Source organism: Pectinophora gossypiella, chromosome 15, assembly GCF_024362695.1.
Source record: "Pectinophora gossypiella chromosome 15, ilPecGoss1.1, whole genome shotgun sequence".
NCBI lineage: Eukaryota > Metazoa > Arthropoda > Insecta > Lepidoptera > Gelechiidae > Pectinophora > Pectinophora gossypiella.
This window is the reverse complement of record NC_065418.1, coordinates 10540416-10560219: the sequence shown is the minus strand read 5'-3', so window position 1 is coordinate 10560219 and position 19804 is coordinate 10540416. Positions and strand designations below refer to the sequence as shown.

Sequence of the window (19804 nt, the reverse complement as noted above, 5' to 3'; positions counted from 1 at the left end):
TCTATGTAATATTTATCGGCTTTTCTTGAATTTATCTACTGTGTATGTCTATGACAGCATTTAAACTTACTTTTGATAAGAACTTGCAGCGTCTGGTTGTCCGGTGGGCCATTTTCCAGATGGAACGGTATCACTGTGGTCAGGTACTGTAACAGAAACAATTGATTCGTGTATACTTTGTCCAATTCTATTGAATGCGTAGTTAAGGTATATAGATTATATGTGTTTTGTACATGTAGATGCCACAACAAACAAACAAAATTCTAAAGTTTCGTCCCATTTCGCTACGCTGAGCACACATGTCTTGGGCTGGGATCTTGTTGTGTTCAAAACAATTATTATCTACCTATTTTTAGTGTTATAACCCCAACCTGTTTAGTGAGCCTAATAAATAAATAAATATATTTCTACCTTTATATGCAATGCTTTTGAGCTTTTGACATTGTAGCGTCCCCGATTAGAATCCCGGCTCTAAACCACAGAATTGGACTTTTTGACTTTGAGTTAATTTTTGTATCATAGATAATAGATATCACGTGTTTTCCAGGATTTGTGCCCGGTTAATGATTAGGTTTGTTCCCTATGACATGGGTTTTAAACATAGCTGGCGAGTGGATATATAATACTGTACACCTCTATCTATCCCTTCGGGGATACGTGATGCTAAGTTGTGTTAGTTTTGTTAGTTGTTAAAGAAATACTCACTTTGGACTCAGAATGGCTACTGTTCAGATTGGGTGAGCGCGGTGGTCCTGGTCTTTTCTTCTTCTCTATGTGATACTGGCGTCTCTTATTCTGCACAGCAAGGAGTAAAGAGATGAATGTGTTCTTTAACTCTTTCTCATACTCTAACTCATCGCGCAGCGCCAGTTCCGCTATCAGGGTTTCAGAGAACTCACGAATTAGAACTTCCAGTTCCATGAAGATCTCGTTCAGTTGAGACAAGGATAGCTGACGAAGTTCTGAAAGAGATAAGAAGATGAGAATTATTGAAGACGGTGTTTGTAAACTGGAAACAGCACGGGCCTAAACCAATGACTTTCGAATTTGTTTTCGAATCCATGTTTGAATCATAATTAATTATCACATCCTAAGCGATGAAGGAAATAATCATGAGGAAACACACATTCCCGTTAAATGTGTTTCGGAGGTAAATGACCTAACTTATATTGGGCTGGATTTGCCTTCGCGGGTTGAAAGTTCAGACAAGCAGTTGCTTCTGTGAAAAACCGGATCTGTCAAATCTTCAGGTTAGGGTAGCGGACCCTGTGTCTGTTGGTTACACAGAACGGCGCGATAAGGGCAATTTTTCTTCTAGTTTCCATTCAACAGATTGTTGTTTCGACAAAACAGAGATCGGTTGGTTCAATATGTATTGTATCAAGTTTAGTGTCTGAGAACCCGGTAGAACTTAGTTTGGTATTGTTTTTGTAACAATCTGAGGACAGGAAATCATATGTTTGATAATAATTTTATAATTAAACGAGTATAACAGTGCCTGAGCATCAAACAGACACATTTTGAAAATGACTATGAATCATTTACTATTCTTTTTGGCACAATCAATTCTATAGAAAACGATCACATTCAAAACTGGTTTTAAACTTTACTGCCTACCGAAGATATTCGTTTTAAATTTAAAAATAAATAAAATGTTACGAAGTGTTTCTTATTTTAAATCTCAAGGTGCCAAGCGTAAGATTCCGAAAGCGAAATATCAAAATAAATAAACATTATTAACAGCCGCATGCGCAATTGAATGTGAGGTGAACGATCGAGGGAATTAGTCGAAGAGGAATTGGAACGACAACAGTCTGATTGAATGAAATCATTGGTTGATTGTACGTGCGAATCAATAGACTCTTTAGGTTGAATTCCAGTGGATCTAACAATGAGATAATACTTACGCATGTACTTTTATAACACCTTACTGGTGTTCTTATCGTGTGGGCAATGAGGTGGATTACCAACCTCATCAACCCTGGTGTCAAAGTTATTATTGAACCGCCAAAGGCCCCTGACATGGCTCAAAGACTACATACTTACATCAGTAAGTAGTACCTAACCGGGACCAACAGCTTAACGTGTCACCAAAGCACGGATCATCTTACTTTCGTACAATCAGGTGATCAGCTTGTAATGTCCTAACCAAACTAGGGATCACAAAATGATTTTTGCGATATGTCCCCACCGGGATTTGAACCCGGGGCCTCCGGATCGTGAGACCAACGCTCAACCACTGGACCACAGAGTCGGCATTACCTTACCGGTGCTTACCATCATCATTATCTCCCAATATTTGAATACCCCCTATGACGCCTTAGATACAGGTATACCTATTATCAAACATCTTAATCCTTTCACGGGCAGAGACCATGGGACATTGATGGTTCATAATAGATAGTATGACACCTTGGAATCAGAACGTCATTAGACGTTGAGAATGTTAATGAAACCAATAAGAAAACAACAATAAAAAATTCAAGGCTTACTTTAGATCCCATACGGTCTATATTATGAAACAGAATCTGGCTAGTCAAATAACTAATCCGGCTAGTAAAAGGGGTAATATGAAGAAGTAAGCAAACAATGGTGCCGATTGGCGACAACCGCGAACTTAATTTAATATAGCTCTATCATTTTCTTGCACTTATTGTAAATGAAGGACGGGACTAGTTCAAAAGTTGTCAAACTCTAATTTTAAGTTTGTGTCCACTAGAATTGGGACTAATGTCATACTTATATAAGCACAGAATTTGTACTTCCGAAATTCTCATTTAATACAAAGTGTGCATTTATACAAAAACACAATTCTTCAACGCCATTTACGCCTTTCCCACGGTCACTCGCCATATTTGGACAATCGTAAATGGCTTTAAATAGTCATTATTGTCACAAGAAGGGCGTAATGGCTCTTCAAATTACGTCATAGTTATTACGTCTACAAAAACATATTATTATTAGACACTAATTTCTGCACACAAACTATTTAAACAGTTTTACAGGGTACTGGGGGGTTACTGTTACATATTGAGTATTAAGACTAAATAAATAAATAGCCAAGTAACTTTCTTTCATATGGTCTGCAATAGTTCTATACTATCCTGGGATTGTCGTAGTGCACACAGGGATAATCGCTGGTTGATGTACCATCACCTTTAGATTAACATGTTTTAAGGGGCTTCTCTCTGTTGTCTTCGGCCCCACTCACTCTTTTCAAGGGTCCGGGACTATTATATACGTAGTCCCGAGATATAAAAAACATTACAAATTATAATAATGCCCGGCTACTTACCAATTAGTACGGATCAGACTTGTTTTTAAATCTAAATTTTATTTTAATTCTTTTGCGTTTAATATAATTAATTATGTAAAGGACCGCCGTGAACCAAATACGATTCAGATCATAATAATTCATCTTATTCAACAAGTTGCATAGTCGTAATTTTGTAGAGCTGTTTCAATGATGACCAAAGTTTCTCAACTTATGCTAATTGCTTTATTTCATAGACATTCCAAATTAATTTTATGTTTATTTCTTATGATATAAGTATGTTTATAGGATTTTCTACGTCTCATAAGCGTAATATATTTATTGAACTAACTAGGTACTTACGCATATTTATTCTCTTTCTTCTACTTATTTTTGAACTAGATTCGAAAATAAGCAAATCTGCACGTTACGTCCTTTTTTGCTATGGAAGAGATTTCTCCTGTATTTTTTCGTTGCATTTAAGTAAAGATACTGGCTTTTATTTTAATTTTTTTTTCATCTTTTCTGATCTTATTTGTCTGTTTGAAGGCTGGTTAATGCATGACGCTATTTTTACCATAACTTCTGCGCGTTTTAACAGCGAACGGTACATTTACTTAGTGTAAATGATAAAAAAACGCAGTTGGTCCCGGTTACTACTTACTGATGTAAGTACATAGTCGTTTCATGAGACATGAGGCTGTTGGCGGCTCAATACTAACCCTGACGCCAGGTCGGTCAACAAAAGATTTGATAAAAGGTTCGTATACGTACTGTCTTCATAAAGCGGCGAGCTGAGCACCTCCTTGCCCTTCTCGAGCGCCTCGTTGTACTCCAGCACGTCTCCCTCTGAGGACGGTGTCTCCTGCATCATGTCGTCTATTTCTTGGATCACCTACAACCAACATATTAACAATATTATTTACTCAAGTGTGAACACGATCAAAATCTATATCTTCATTGACGTATCGTTCTCTTATTTAAATTTTCTTTTCTAATCGTCGTTTGACTCTGAATTCCTAAACTTGATTAATATTAAAAGAATCCATACATCGCGCCGTGTACGCATCTTTATAGCTTAGTGTTCCTACTACCGAACATTGGAAACCCATCAACCTGTCCACTACTAAACAAAACATATATTTTCTTTCGCAACGAAAGAAGTCCGGGAAGTTTGAATGGAAATAGATGACAAGACGTTTAAGGAAATTTCGTAGGATGAACTCTAAACGGCGACAGACGACGTCACACTTAGTGCCACGGCAAACGCCCGAAGTGCGACGTCTCTCATACATTTCACTACTACAACTACTAGCGCAGCGCTGAGCTTTGGGCTCACGATCCGGAGGTCACGGATTCGAATCCCAGTGAACATATCACAAAAATCACTTTGTGATCCTTAGTTTGGTTTGGTCTTTACACGCGGCTCATCCGTTTGTTCGAAAGTAAGATATACGTGCACGTTAAGTACTTAAGCCATTGGTCCCGGTCACAACTTACTGATGTAAGTACTTGTCGTTACAAGAGCCATGACAGGGGTGGTTCAATAACAACTGACACCAACTGACTGACTGATGTGAGGTGAATAACTAACCTCACCCACGCGATAAAAGAGCGCAGCGCTGGCATCGCTGTAACGCCCTTTGGCGGCAGCACACCCTCGTCACACTACCATCTTGTGGCCAGCGGAAAAAAAGCCCCGTCACGCCGGAAATGTGTCGAGACTGACCTCGTCCGCAGTCTTGACGGGGCACTCGTGGTCCTGGTGCAGGCCGCCCAGGATGAGCGCGTGCATGTCCAGGTCCGACGCCACCGCCTCGTCCTCCGAGCTGTGGACCTCGTCGTCCGGGGTCATCGCACCCTGGAACACCATCGTAACATGCTTACACAAACGTAACATTACTTTATTATGTTGTACGTCTTCCTAACAAGTACAATTAAGGCCTTTTAAAAAAGAGTTTACTTATTTCATAAAATATACCTACCACTGGCAACACAGTTTGTTTATTCCAAATTCGAAGTTCTATGTAACTTGCCAAGATTGGTATTTCCTGAGGTAATTTTTTGCTGTAGAGCCTATCTCGGAAACGTGGTTTGGGAAGAATTGTGATGTTTTGACACTTGTCTTCTGCTATTTCATTGATAAGTATTTGAATTTGGATAACATACCTATAAAATTACTGGAATATGGCTTCACTTCAAACAGGTAGGTACATATTTTGTTAGATTTCAAACATTACGGGGTACCGTGTACATTCTCTTATTAAATATCCCAAGAGACAATAATAAAAAATATTCCACTGTAACCGAATATCGTGTCAAAGATCGATTGGATTTAATAACGGCTATTCATTTCCCATGGACAATGCTTGACTTCGAATTATAGTATCAAGTTTCATATAAAAAAGAGAAGGTTTGAAGAAGTGTCTATAAATGCGCTTGGGGCGTTAATCGGAACGCTTATTCGGATTAATTTATAATCAGAGAGATGTCTAGCAGCACAAAAGACGCGTGACTAAAGGCATATCCGCCTTTGTTCGACTGTGGCTAATCGCAAGTCCGCCGCACTGGGAACTTCAATACTGGGTTTGGAAGCGTAAGTAACTATTACACAATTGTTCATGAATTTTTAGTCATTCTCTACGGTGTCACTAACACCTACCTACACGTACTTGTATGGTCTGTACGTACTTGTATGGGGTGTAAGTGACATCGTAACGATTAATCAGGGGGATGATTAAGCTCATTATTCTTAGTTAATATCAAATGGAAGTTTTCATCGCAAAAGCATAAAAATGAAAATAATCCTAAAAAACACAAAATAATCATGAATTTTGCGACGGAAAATGCCATCTGATATTAATTCAGAATCATGGTCTGAATCACCCCCTCATTATTCTTTACGATGTCACTAACACCCTGTATATTATACATAAAATAAATCAATTGTTTACCTTTTTGTCAGTAAGGGTGAGAGTGGGGATGTGCATCTTCCTGGAGAAGGACTTGGTCCAGTCGATGGGCAGGATGTTCCCGAAGTTGCCAGTGATCGTCCACCACATCCTGTGCATAAACGAGATAATAAACCCGTAAAAATATCATTCGCATCAACATGCAATTTTATTCATGTAAAAGGGAGGAAAATTCATAATAAGTAAGTAGGAACAGGTCCAATTGAAATTGAGAGTAAAATGATCCGTGCTTTGCAAGCCACGTCATTCCGTTGGTCCCGGTTATTGCTTACTGATGTAAGTAAGTAGTTGTTACATGAGTCAGGGGTCTTTGGAGGCTCAATAAATAAATAAATGAATCCGAAAACAAATTCGACAGTCATTGGTTTAGGCCTGTGCTGGATTCGAACCTGCGACCTCAAAGTGAGAGGCAAGCGTTCTACCAACTGGGCTATCACGGCTTCAACTTTCGATGGTGATTTTTATAAAGCTTATCCCGACAAGCTCTATAATTTAAGAGATAGTGTCATTATAAAGTGCCGTGTGTCGATTATATCGACGCGAGAGTTCATCTCTCATACTTTATTATAGTAGAGCCTACGAGTAGAGCTGATGGGATTTATCTTCTAAGGCGATAGCAACTAATGCTTAATGCTACTTTGTCTCGGTAATCTCTTTATACTTAGGGAGAACGGGTTTAAGGATTTGTATTGAGTTTTTTTTGTAATTTTTTGGGGTTGTGTATCGTACGCGGCTTATAGAAACGTGGAGGCCCCGATCCCTGTAGATACATTCTAATTTTATTTTAAGTTATAATAAGTACCTGTCTTTTTCTTATACGCGAAAAGGAAAGGGATGAATGATTGACAACTGTTAATTTTAATATGAATGAATAATCCGGGCGAATAAAGGCATATAGCTCATATGCAACCCGTTTGACGTGTGCTGCCAACTTACTCCTGTCGGGTTATTGGCCAGTATACAATTTTGAGAGGGCTTTTTTTTCTGCCTAAAATAGACGTGTGTTCCATAAATTTTATGCCTGTCGATTACCCGTATAACTTAAAATAAAATTAGATGGTGTGTAAGTACTGGAATCAGCACCATTGGTTACCTCGTTACTTTTATACTTTTATAAACAAGTAAATAAACTTTTTACTTTTTTTGTAGGTACTTTTTTTAGTATTTGTAATTATAGGGATATTTTTTTATAAAGTATAAAAACACGATTTTTCGACAAAAAGAGTATGCAATGGAACGTCCTAGTAGTCTAGATTCCCGGGGTCGAAAGTTATCAACATTAAGTTAATTAAATAATAAAATATCTTATCAAAATATGCCACTGCCACTGGCGAGGGCCCGTTCGACTTTGTTTGTTTTAAAAGAAGATTTCATGCGAAATTCCTAGTTGTATTTTTTTTAGACAAGTTGGTAGAACGCTTGCCTCTTACTTTGAGGTCGCAGGTTCGATTCCAGCACAGGCCTACACCAATGATTGTCGAATTTGTTTTCGAATTCATGTTTGGATCATAAATGAATATAACGTGCTCAGCGGTGAAGGAAAGCATCGTGAGGAAACCCACATTCCCGAGAAATGCATTTTCGGAGGTATGGGACCTAATCTGTATTGGGCTGGTTTTCCCTTCGCGGGTTGGAAGGTCAGACAGGCAGTCGCTTCTGTAAAAAACCGGACCTGTCAAATCTTCAGGTTAGGTAAGCGGACCCTGTGACGAACGGGATAATGCTAGGGAGATGAATATATCATACTTAGGTATCTACCCTATATACACGACCTTAGTCCAGCACACTCATCACAACGGAACGCGCGCAGATACCAAGCATCTTATCTGAAATGATTACTCCAAAGGTCGTGTCAGATCATAGAGGACCTACAGGAGCGCGCATAAGAGATGATTTCCTTCCACGCTTCCCGCGCATTAGTCTGGACTACTCTGGTTTGCAGAGTGACGCAAGAGTGCTCAATTCACAGACAAGGTCGCGCAGGCGCCCCTGCTGATGGGTTTATCATACTTACTGGCCCGCCGCGTCATTATGTTGAGTAGTTTTATGTCGTGGAAATTTTTGCTATGAAAAGTTTATTTTGTTGTTGTAAAATTGTATACTTTATTTAGTTGCTACTACTAAGTCTGACCGATGTATAGGCCTCGGAATTTGTTCCTCACATAAGTAGGTATTTTTGTGAAGGTAGCAGTGTAGCACCGTCTCGCTTAGTCGCGCGACAGTTTATTATTGTTATGTTTTGTAGCGCGACAGTCGCGCAGACGCAGAGCTGTAGCAACACGACTAATCAGAAGGCGCACGAAAGACTTCTATGATGATATTGTCTACATCTATCTGCTAAGTAGACGGGGACTCTTCCTTATTACCTAAGTATCTCATACATGGACTTTTATTCAAATAAGACACTGTGGTTATATGGCTCGCCGGATTCATCGGGTTCACCGGCTTGCTCCTCAAATGCGGGTAGCGCTGGTTTGAACCTCGGTACCGGACTGGCACCAATGAGTTATTAATTTATCTTATGTGCAGTTTTCTCTAACGCAGTTGGCTCGTCCTTTATAGACGGAAATACAGCTCACCACCTATCACGTTGGGCTGACAGAAAGCTGGCTGAGCCGTGGGTACTTAGCTCATCTAGCGGTGAATGTTCTGAGCTAAATTCGCGGGCTTATTCGAAATTCGAATGGTATATTATTCGAAAACTATTGTAGATATTTGAGATCGGCGCGCACAGTTATGGAAATTCCGCTCGACTTAAAGTAAGCTGTAGAATTTAAGGAATTAGGCTGATAATTATGATGTTGAACATAACACACGCTGGTGTAGCACAGTCTGGATGTCGGTGAGTCAGCGGCAGGCATAAATTGGCGCTAATTCGAGATCGCGGTCCACAGCTCAATTTAGGAATGTGTCACTCATATGATGTGTGGTAGTCACGATATATTTGTACTCTGTTTATGGGTTTAGAGAAACCCAATGGCTTTAGCCAAGTTGGACACTTCATACAAAACACCTCGTTTTACACAAGACACTACACATTGACGTCATCGTACACGCGAAACTGTGTGTGTGACGCCTGACGCCCATACGATTGAAGACTAAAGTGAGGCGGACGGGGGGTGAGGTTAGCCTAGCTCAGCCGCTGGTGGGGAGTGGAGAGTTGCCGTTCTATACGTAGTATTATTCCTTATTCTATACCATTACGAAAAACGACAGTGGCTACATCGTCGCTTTATCGTAAGCGCATTTTTGAAAAATCACATTCGGTGATTTAGCAGTAAGACTTCGGTCTTATTTTTATCTCTGGCCACACACTCGCTTGTCACTGGGTTCACCACATTTGGTCACGTAACCTACATACAAACACAGCTGTTCATTTGATACCTCGCGAGTTATATTTTATGACTGTATTTATGATTTAGGTGGTAAACCGTGATGTTAGTAGAGGTTTTAATGTTGTCGTATTGTAGTGTAAATCATGACAAAAACATTATTAAATGATTGAAAAAATATTGATTTACTACACTGATATTTGAATGTAAGTAACTATCATATCTATTAAAACGTTGCGATTAATATTCTCTTTGATATGTTCCAAACTCCTGAATACAGTAAGTCAAAGTTTGTCGCTTTGTTAGTTCATATTATAGACAGAATTTTGCGCGCTTACCCACGTTAGAACTCTGTCGCATTAACATATTTGACATTTAGTGAGACTCACACTTCAATTTGTAGAAAAAGTTAATATGACATGGTACTTATAAAATATTTACTTACATAAATGCAAGTGACCGTACTATACATAGAAAATAAATTGTGTGATGTGATAAAGGGACCCGTAAACTAGTAATAGGATTTCCTGTCAATTCTTGTTGTATTGTGAGCCGAAAGATCAATAGAATCATTTTAATAGCTCTAAGAATAACGTTTAAGCAAAGTTACTCAGCTGGGAATTGATTCTAGATCGTCTTGCACAATAGGCTGGCTTGCTCATCTGAGCAATCTGTCGATAAACCCCCGAAGAATTGAGAAATATGAATAGTGCTTTGTTTCTGATATCCATGGTCCGTCCGCTAGCGAACAAAACGATGACTGACGTTAATTTTTTCAGGTTTATGAGAACAATGTTCTTTAAACAACGAAAAAACGCCGTGTGGTTTTAAAATCGGAACTGCTGCAAAGATTCAAGGTTCGTTCAGTTTCGTGAAACTCCATACGACGTAGGTGTTGTCGAGTTATTGTTTAAAACATTAACCACTGAACATGTTTTGTGTTATGAACAGTTTTGCAGATGGCAATAATCTGTAGTGACGTCATCAGAACAGTGTTGCATAAGTTGACCATATGGCCCGTGTGAGACCTTCGAGATATACATGCAAAAAATAGAGGCATACGTTTATTATCACTTAGTATTATAATCTGTGTTGTATCGTATTTTAGTGGGTGTATTTGAAACTAAAAATATTCAAACGTTCGACGAGATGCCGCCATAATATTATCATCAACATTTTATTTGTATGTATTATAAATACTACTATACTACTTTGAACAAATCGGTCTTCGCAAATGCAAATTAAGTAAGAGTTTGTTTAAAGTATTTGAGTCACTTTTAAAGAGCCGTTTAACTAGTAGTTTTATAAAAGCTTTTAGACTTAACTCCAGATAAGATCATCAAACACTGATCAGTCAACATCATATCCCTATTATCCCGTTTTTCACAGGGTCCGCTTACCTAACCTGAAGATTTGACAGGTCCGGTTTTTTACAGAAGCGACTGCCTGTCTGACCTTCCAACCTGTGAAGGGAAAACCAGCCCCAGTACCGGTTAGGTCACATACCTCCGAAAATGCATTGCTTGGGAATATGAGTTTCATCGCGATGTTCGCCTTCACCGCTTAGGACGTGATAATCAATTATGATGCAAACATGGATTCGAAAACAAATTCGACAATTATTGGTTTAGGCCCGTGCTGTTTGGAGCCCTAATACAGGTCGCCTGAAAATGCATTTCTCGGGAATGTGGGTTTCTTCACGATGTTTTCCTTCACCGCTGAGCACGTGATCATCAAAGTCTGATCAGTAACATGCTTAATAGTAATAATTTATACCTCTATAGTGCAGTTTTCTCTTGTTGTTTTCTCACTTTTACTTGAAACATTCACTTACCTATCCGCAATTAGTTCCTGCATTCGTTAAAGCAATTATTTTTATTGCATTTCTAACATAAAAATTATGTTTGACCAAAAGATTTTACATAAATACCTACGTAAAAGAAAGGTAAATAGAGCAAATATTTGAAAAACGAGTTTTTTTTCTTTTTAAATCGTGATTGTCCAGGGGGGTTAAAATGACCACGTCGAAGCAATTCATCTAAGAAAGCAATATTGCTATTTGACATTTGTTTGCATTGCGCACTTACTTTTATATGCGATGAATTGCTTCGATGTGGCCATTTTAACTCAGAGAACGAGTCACTTACATCGCAGTTTCACAAGTTCGAATCCTGGGTCGGGCTTAAACACTATACCACTTTTTTTACTTTTAGAGTTTTCATTTATGCTTGGATCATAGATAATTGATATCACGTCGTTTCTAGGATTTGTGCCCGGTTAATAACAGTAGGCTTGCCCGATATTAGGTATATGGGATTTAAAAGTAGCAAGCGAGGAGTGGATGTGTATACTATACACCGCTGCCTACCCCTTCGGTGATATAGGCGTGATGCTATGTTGTAATGTTCTTTTAAATCCATAAGTTTTAAAGTGCATTGTGTTTGTTGCCGGCCGAAGAAAGTTGTAGAACCAGTTTTTGGCACGCAATCGCGTAACTTGATATCAGTGCGCAGATGGACCTTTGGGCGAACCGGTTCTTTGACTCTGAATGTTAAAATTGAATGAGAATTCACACTGAGTTAACAGCCTCCGTGGTCCAGTGGTTAGAGCGTTGGGCTCACGATCTGGAGGTCCGGGTTCGATTCCCGATGGGGACATTGTCAAAATCACTCTGTGAGACTGTCCTTTGTTTGGTAAGGACTTTTCAGGCTTGAATCACCTGATTGTCCGAAAAACTAAGATGATTCCGTGCTTCGGAGGGCACGCTAAGCCGTTGGTCCCGGCTATTAGCCGTAAAAACACCTCCACCAACCCGCATTGGAGCAGCGTGATGGAGTATGTTCCATACCCCACTGGTTGATTGAGGAGAAGCCTGTGCCCAGCAGTGGGACGTACATAGGCTGTTTATGTATGTATGTATGTCACACTGAGTTAGGCCTCTGTGGTCCAGTGGTTGAGCGTTGGACTCACGATCCGGAGGTCCCGAGTTCGAATCCCGGTGGGGAGATATCACAAAAATCACTTTGTGATCCCTAGTTTGGTTAGGACATTACAGACTGATCACCTGATTGTCCGAAAGTAAGATGATCCGTGCTTCGGAAGGCACGTTAAGCAGTTGGTCCCGGTTACTATTTACTGATGTAAGTGAGTAATCGTTACATGAGCCATGAGGGGCCTTTGGCGGCTCAATCATAACCCTGACACCAGGGTTGATGAGGCTGGTATTCCACCTCACAACGCACACGATAAGAAGAAGACTGAGTTAGGAGTGCAGGCAGGATAAAATCACAGCCCGGAAATAAAGTAAACTCACGACGATATCAAAATTAGGGGTAGAGAGAGGTACAGTCATGAGCAATATCATGTACCCACTTTAGAACCCTGTCGCACTATCATATTTGACATTTAATGAGACTTACGGTTTAATTTGTCAAAAAAGTTAATGTGATATGGTTTTAAAGTGTGTATATATTAGTATTCGTGACTGTACATCCATCGCAAGATGAACTAAGTACCCACGCCTCACCGAGCTTTCAGTTAGCCCAACGTGATAGGCGGTGAGCCGTATCGCCGTCTGTAATGGTCGAGCCAACTGTGTTAGTGAAAACTGCACTTAACGCGGACCCACGATTTTGTCCCTTTTGCCGTCGAGACTTCGGGTGTGTGGTGCTCGGCGGCCAAGGATTTTATTCGTGTTTTGGGGAGGCGCTTGAGGGACCGCGGTAGTGACCCCCGCGCCAGCTCGTTCCTGGTTCAACAGGTTTCCTTGGCAATAGTGCGCGGTAACGCGGCCAGTATAATGGGCACCTTTGAACCGGGTACGAGAGGGGACGGTATTTTAGACTGACTAGTGTTTGTGTTATAATTTTAAATGTTTTAATTATTCGTAATTTTAAGTGACAAATTGTATAAATTATTAAGTGACTCTAGTCCCTATAATAAACATAGTAATATTCAGCACTTAAGATAAATCAATAACTCAATGGTGCAACCCGGACAGTCTAGCTAGTGTTGGTCTTCTTCTTATCGTGTGGGTTATGAGGTGGATTACCAACTTCATCAACCCTGGTGTCAGGGTTATTATTGAGCCGCCAAAGGCTCCTGACATGTCTCCTGTAACGACTACGTATTTACATCAGCAAGTAGTAACCGGGACCAACGGCTTAACGTGCTTTCCGAAGCACGCATCATCTTACTTCTGGACAATCAGGTGATCAGCTTGCAATGTCCTAACCAAACTAAAGATCACAAAGTTATTTGTCCCCACCGGGATTCGAATCCGGGACATCCCGATCGTGAGCAGAACGCTCAACCACTGGACCACGGAGGCGGTTACGTACGTATTTAGTAATATTGTTTATTCTATGTCGGAGCCCTCCCGCTGCCGCCTCTGTGTGAAGCTAGCTTTAATAAACAATGTCAAAGTGTGGATGTGATAATATTGTAAGCAAACAGTAACGGTACCCCCTTATAGGTATGTATGGTTGGTGAAACTCACTGTGGACAATACACTGATTTGGACACTGGGTCACAACTATAAATAAGGATATGTACCTAAAATTTGATGAGGAGCTCGGTGGCGCAGCGGTAAACACGCTCGGTCTGCGATTGTTGAAGTTAACAACTTTCGCAAAGGCCGGTCATAGGATGGGAACCACAAAAACAAAAATCATCTCGAGCTCCTCCGTGCTTTGGAAGGCACGTTAAGCCGTCGGTCCCGGCTGCATTAGCAGTCGTTAATAACCATCAATCTGCACTGGGCCCGCGTGATGGTTTAAGGCTCGATCTCCCTATCCATCCATAGGGAAAGGCCCGTGCCCCAGCAGTGGGGACGTTAATGGGCTGATGATGATGATGACCTAAAATTTAACATTCATACACTACCATGGCATCGCGCTTGTATCCCCGAAGGGGTAGACAGAGGTGCTACACCCACTTCCACCCCATTGCCATTTACCGGGCATAAATCCTGGAAACTACGTGATATCAATACACTAATTTGTATCCTAAAAGTTCTAAAAAGACGTAAGTAAATTACAAGTCGTTAATGAAACAAAACGTCATCATCATCATCAGCCGTACGACGCCCACTGCTGGGCATAGGCCTCCCCCAAGGATCTCCACGACGATCGGTCCTGCGCAAACAAAACGTATAAAACTTAAAATATACTTTACCTAATTAAAACACATAATAACGGGTTCTTACCGCGTTTAAAGCAGGGATATGAGACTCCCGATAATTCGACATTATTGCAAGTGCCATGATCATACACAAAAAAACAATGTAAGTATACACTTTACTTGCCTACAACTGCCAACTTGTAGCAACAACTACACCTAAAATTTTTACAAAATGAAAGCAATTAAGCAATTTCGTATTCGCACGGATCGACTCGTGCGCAATATTTGCATCTCCCACAGAACAAGAACTACTTTTGACAAGTCCACCTTTCTTCATACGTGCTAAGGTAACCTTTGGGGTCCAGTTTGCTTGAGTGAAGCAAGCGCGTGGGCATAATTGACCTCCGAGGTCCTAACAAGGAAACCAGACTCTATACCTCGTAAAAAGTTCTTGACGACCATTTTAGGTTTACGATGTGAATTATACTACAATGGGGATTAGCGGTTAACTTCGTGTACTTACTATTTTCTAAACTCAAACACAGCACGTTCATTTTCAGCTCTAGTAGTTGTTACTCTTATTTATGGCTTATTGTAGATTCGCCTCGTACTACTCACTTGGCCGGACAAATAGGAAGCTCTAAGGGGTCTCATCCAGAACAAAGCGTCATAATGATTCACATAAAAAGGAAGGTTGGGTAAGTATGTATTTAGATTGATTGGATTTGTTTATATTTTACGAGTTGGTAATCTAAACAAGTACTTAAATGAGAGTTTTCTATGGTTTATTATCCTATAACATACATACATACATGTATAAAGTACCTACCTAAGTATACGTAATTTAAAAAGTTGAAGGTCAGAATGAAAACGAATGTATGATAGTCCTCAAAATGTATTGATCAAACGAGAACATGTCCTGTCCGGGAAATTAATTCAAATATCTTCCCCCTCACCCTTGTATTTATACCCCTTGAAATAATTAAATATAAAAGTAAAATGGCTTGCGAACTGAAAGTCATATGAAGGAATTCTCGGCTGCGTTTCCAAGAATCCTGGCTGCCTGGATTCGGTACATTCCAATGGCTCAAACTGGATATGCAGACTCGGAGGTAGAGGGGGTTATGGCATTTAATAACACACTTCTTGAGGAATAAGGTGTAATCTTGGTTAATATTAAAACCGGAATCTGAAAGCCAAGCAGGTTTTCGGAAAAAATGATCTGTTGATGAATATTTCTGATAGTTACTTTAAATTTTGAGTCTTTATAAGTAAGTACTAGAGTAATTAATACTACACCCCGGACACATACAAACAACCTCGTTTTACACAGACAATACACATTGACATTATCGTACACGCGCATATGTGTGTGTGACGTCTGACACCATACGATTCAAATCTAAACTATGTTTGAGGGGGGTGAGGTAAACTAGTTCAGACGCTGGTGGGGAGCGGAGAAATGCCATTCTGTACGTAGTATTGTTCCTTATTATATGTAAATGTATGTATACTTACAGCTATTTTAAAATAATCGTTCACAATAATGACTATTATTTGGATAACTGCAATTTCAAATGTGAATCGGTCCGCGGAGAATTTAAAATGTAAGTAACAGTGAGTAATCATAGCGTAGGTATGCAAAATATATCGCCCTCTTATCTCCATATTATTATAACATACACATTGTGAATGCTTATATACTTGCTCATGATTAATTCTGCTGACATTCCTGGTCGAGGAGATTGATAAGAGGAAAGGTGAAGATCTTGATACAGTTATATTAAATTAGGTTTGAAAAAAAAGAAGTTAGTAAACTGATCAAAATGAGGAAAAGATATAAGTAGCTAATTATTCTGAATTTAAAATTGTAGTGATGTGAAAGTTACGTACCATATTTAGGGAGACCTATTTATACCTAAATATATCGATAGAAAAATCCACTTGATATTAACTCAGAATCATGGTCTGAATCATCCCCCTCAGTATTCGTTACTTCACTAACACGTTGACATTTTGAAGCAGCCACATCGTTTCATAATATCAAAGACCAAAGGTGGACTAAATGTCCATGATTTGGCATTTGTTAATTAATTATAAATGTCAAATTATTATTTAGGAATTCATTTTACGAAGAGTGGCTTAACAATAAGGGCTGTGTAGGTATATATTGTAACCTATATTATTACTTTTATTGACCTCTCACACCATGGCTGGAAGAGATCTCTTTTAGAGATAAGTCCACCTTTTGTACCTATTTTTTTTTGGCATTAATTTAATTATTGTGTACAATAAAGAGCTTAATTATTAGCTCTTGCAGGGCGTGACCCTAAAAATGATTCGCAAAATACTTACTTACTAAATATACTACTTACTTACCTCTAATATACCAATGTAACCTTTACTACCATTGTAGGGACAAAGGCCATTATTTCCAAACAATAAATCGCCCTTCGGCGTAAATAAAACCTTTAGAACTTTACACCAATTACTATAATTAACTAAGAGGTCAAATTAGGCCCCCAACTCTGTAATTGACCAATTACAAGATGGAAAGCGTTAATCTTAATTTTGGTCTTCATCTTTTCTTTTATTTGTCCTGTAATCAACGTGTTTGCCGACTTCGTAATAATGAGTGATTTGTGTGTGTTTGTGTTGTGTGTGTTTGTGTTGTGTGTTATTGTGTTGTGTGTTATTGTGTTGTGTTATTGTGTTGTGTGTTATTGTGTTGTGTGTTTGTGTTTTGTGTTTGTGTTGTATGTTTGTGTTGTGTGTTATTGTGTTTTTTTGTGGCGTGTTGATTTATTTGTTTCCTTCTGAAACTTAATAAGTTATTAATGTGTTACAGGGATCGTCAGGAAGTACTTATGTTTACTTATGTTTATTTTGAATCGTATTTTTCACATAAAAATATTCGTAGACGAAATCAGAAATCAAAATAATTTATTCAACGTAATTATTATGATAAACTTATTAAAGGTAACATTTTTGAATTTTAAATTTACGTCATTTCGTAAGGTGTTATAGCTGAGGAGAAGAAATGACACGAAACTGCAACAGCAACACATCTTTTAAATCAATGAGGGCATCTGCATAAAACTGGACCTCTCAAATCTTTAAGTTAGGTAAGCGGACCCTGTGAAAAACGGGATAATGCTAGGGAGATGATGATGATAGTAGTGACTCTAAGCGGTTTCGCTTGGGTAATATTACAATTACTTATAGGTAGTACCCTATAGTCCTTGTTCTCTATGTCTACGGGTGGTATTAATAAACTAATCTCAGCTGAGACTGCCCTCAAGATCGTGCTCAAGTCCCTGTTTTTATATAAGAACTGTCACTTTGACATGATCTTGAGGGCAGTGTCGAAGCTGAGATTAGTTTATTAATACCACCCTACGTCAGAAAGGGAAAATTTAAGCTTTAGCACACCCCGGACACTTCATACAAACAACCTCGTTTTACACAGACACCACACATTGACGTTATCGTACACGTGCATCTGTGTGTGACGTCTAACGCCATACGATTCAAGTCTAAACTATGTTCAAGGGGGGTGAGGCAAACCTTTCTTAGACGCTGGTGGGAGCGGAGAGTTGCCGTTCTAGATACGTAACTTAGTATTATTCCTTGTTCTATGGCTTTAGTGTCCAGAGGTTAAGGATGCGGGTTGAGTAAGTTAGTAAGCTAAAATTTCTCATTTTTAGGTTCGAAAGTGAAAATCACTTTGTTGTCCGTTCATAAAGTTTATATTAAAACTTTCTTCATTCTGGGAGCGTGTAAAATATAATAGAACAAGGTTAGCTGCTCATATTCCCGGGCATATCGTAAAATCCGACAGAGATTGTATTCTTTCTAAAATGATGGGCAATTCTTATGGGCGATGGGCTAACTCCTTGTCACTATAAGGTTCATCATAGCTGCAAGTTCCCTTTGATTACTTGTGGCTCTACCCACTCAATTAGGAAGTACGGGCGTGTGTTAATGTAGGTACTAGCTTTTCACTGACAATTTCGTCGACTATTTTTATGGCGTCATATGTCCTTTTTCGTCCTTAATGTAGCTTATGTTCTATGCATTTGGTGATGAATGGTCGAGTACTTAGTTAAGGCGGGAAAGCGAGCAGCGTAACAATATGCAAACAAACAGACTGTCGCATTTATAATTAAATTAGTAAGGATTATTATTAGAGAATGTTTTTTTTTCTATTTACGTGCACTAGGAGGTTGCATCCCCCTTAGTTTGCGGTCGCTGAGTGCACCGATTACTGATCGACCGCAATGTTCGGTGGAGCGTCTGCCCCACTGACCCCGCGCCCTGGAGGCGCCAGTGTCCACTTACCATTGGCACTTTCTTTACATGGAAGGGTTAGATTGTATAAGGGTGATACTAACCCGGTTAAGGGTTAACTTATACGCCACCGAAATTGAATGATTTTTTGTGACTCTTGTAACTAAGAATCTAGACAAATTGAGACCAAACCGTAACTTCGGTAGAGGAAAAAGGACAGTAATTGCTTTAGGACGTGTTTATGTCGTTAATCGAAAGGGCAATGTGGCCTTTACTAGAAAAACTTTAGAAATATTTTAATACTTATCTGGTTTATTAATAGAACCACTTTTTTAATTAATTATTTTTTCGTTAATAAATATGAATCAAGTTTATACGCGTCTTCACATAACAAGAAAGCATTACTACATCTCTGTATCTTTCAAGGTCTTATGGCTTTGAGTAGATAAAGGACCCGCGCGTCTTTTCTAAAGTTTTATATAGGTTTTATTCATTTTCCTATGTCGACGTGGTTCTCTTATATCCTCGTATATGTGGTTATATAAACATAGAGTAAATTGAGTATCTAAGAAATACGTAGGGCGGAAGGCAAGAGGGAAACCACTGCCCTATTTTTCTCTAAAAAAGTAGCATGGAGAATGCTACACCGACAAGAGCGTGGCTCTTAAATTAGAGATGATGAATACATACGTACCTAAATAAGTACTAAACTTATATAGAAAGGTAGCAAGTGTTGGTTTTAATGCGTAATTTAAATTTACAATTCAAGATACCTACAAATATGAATCAGTTGTTATAATGCATTATAACGTAATAAATACGTAATAAAATGCGAA

The 19804-nt window shown here is 39.1% G+C and overlaps 1 protein-coding gene across 1 annotated transcript in view; it reads right to left on the bottom strand.

The window, feature by feature from the left end:
- Positions 1-19804, bottom strand: part of LOC126373334 (fasciculation and elongation protein zeta-2) — a 54721-nt gene that overhangs the window by 3384 nt on the left and 31533 nt on the right. Inside the window, exons 2-6 of the mRNA XM_050019464.1 lie at positions 6208-6316; positions 4983-5114; positions 4028-4148; positions 706-962; positions 71-146 (exon numbers count right to left, since the gene is read on the bottom strand). Of these exons, the coding sequence (XP_049875421.1) occupies positions 71-146; positions 706-962; positions 4028-4148; positions 4983-5114; positions 6208-6316 (695 nt within the window). The remainder of the gene's footprint in view (positions 1-70; positions 147-705; positions 963-4027; positions 4149-4982; positions 5115-6207; positions 6317-19804) is intronic.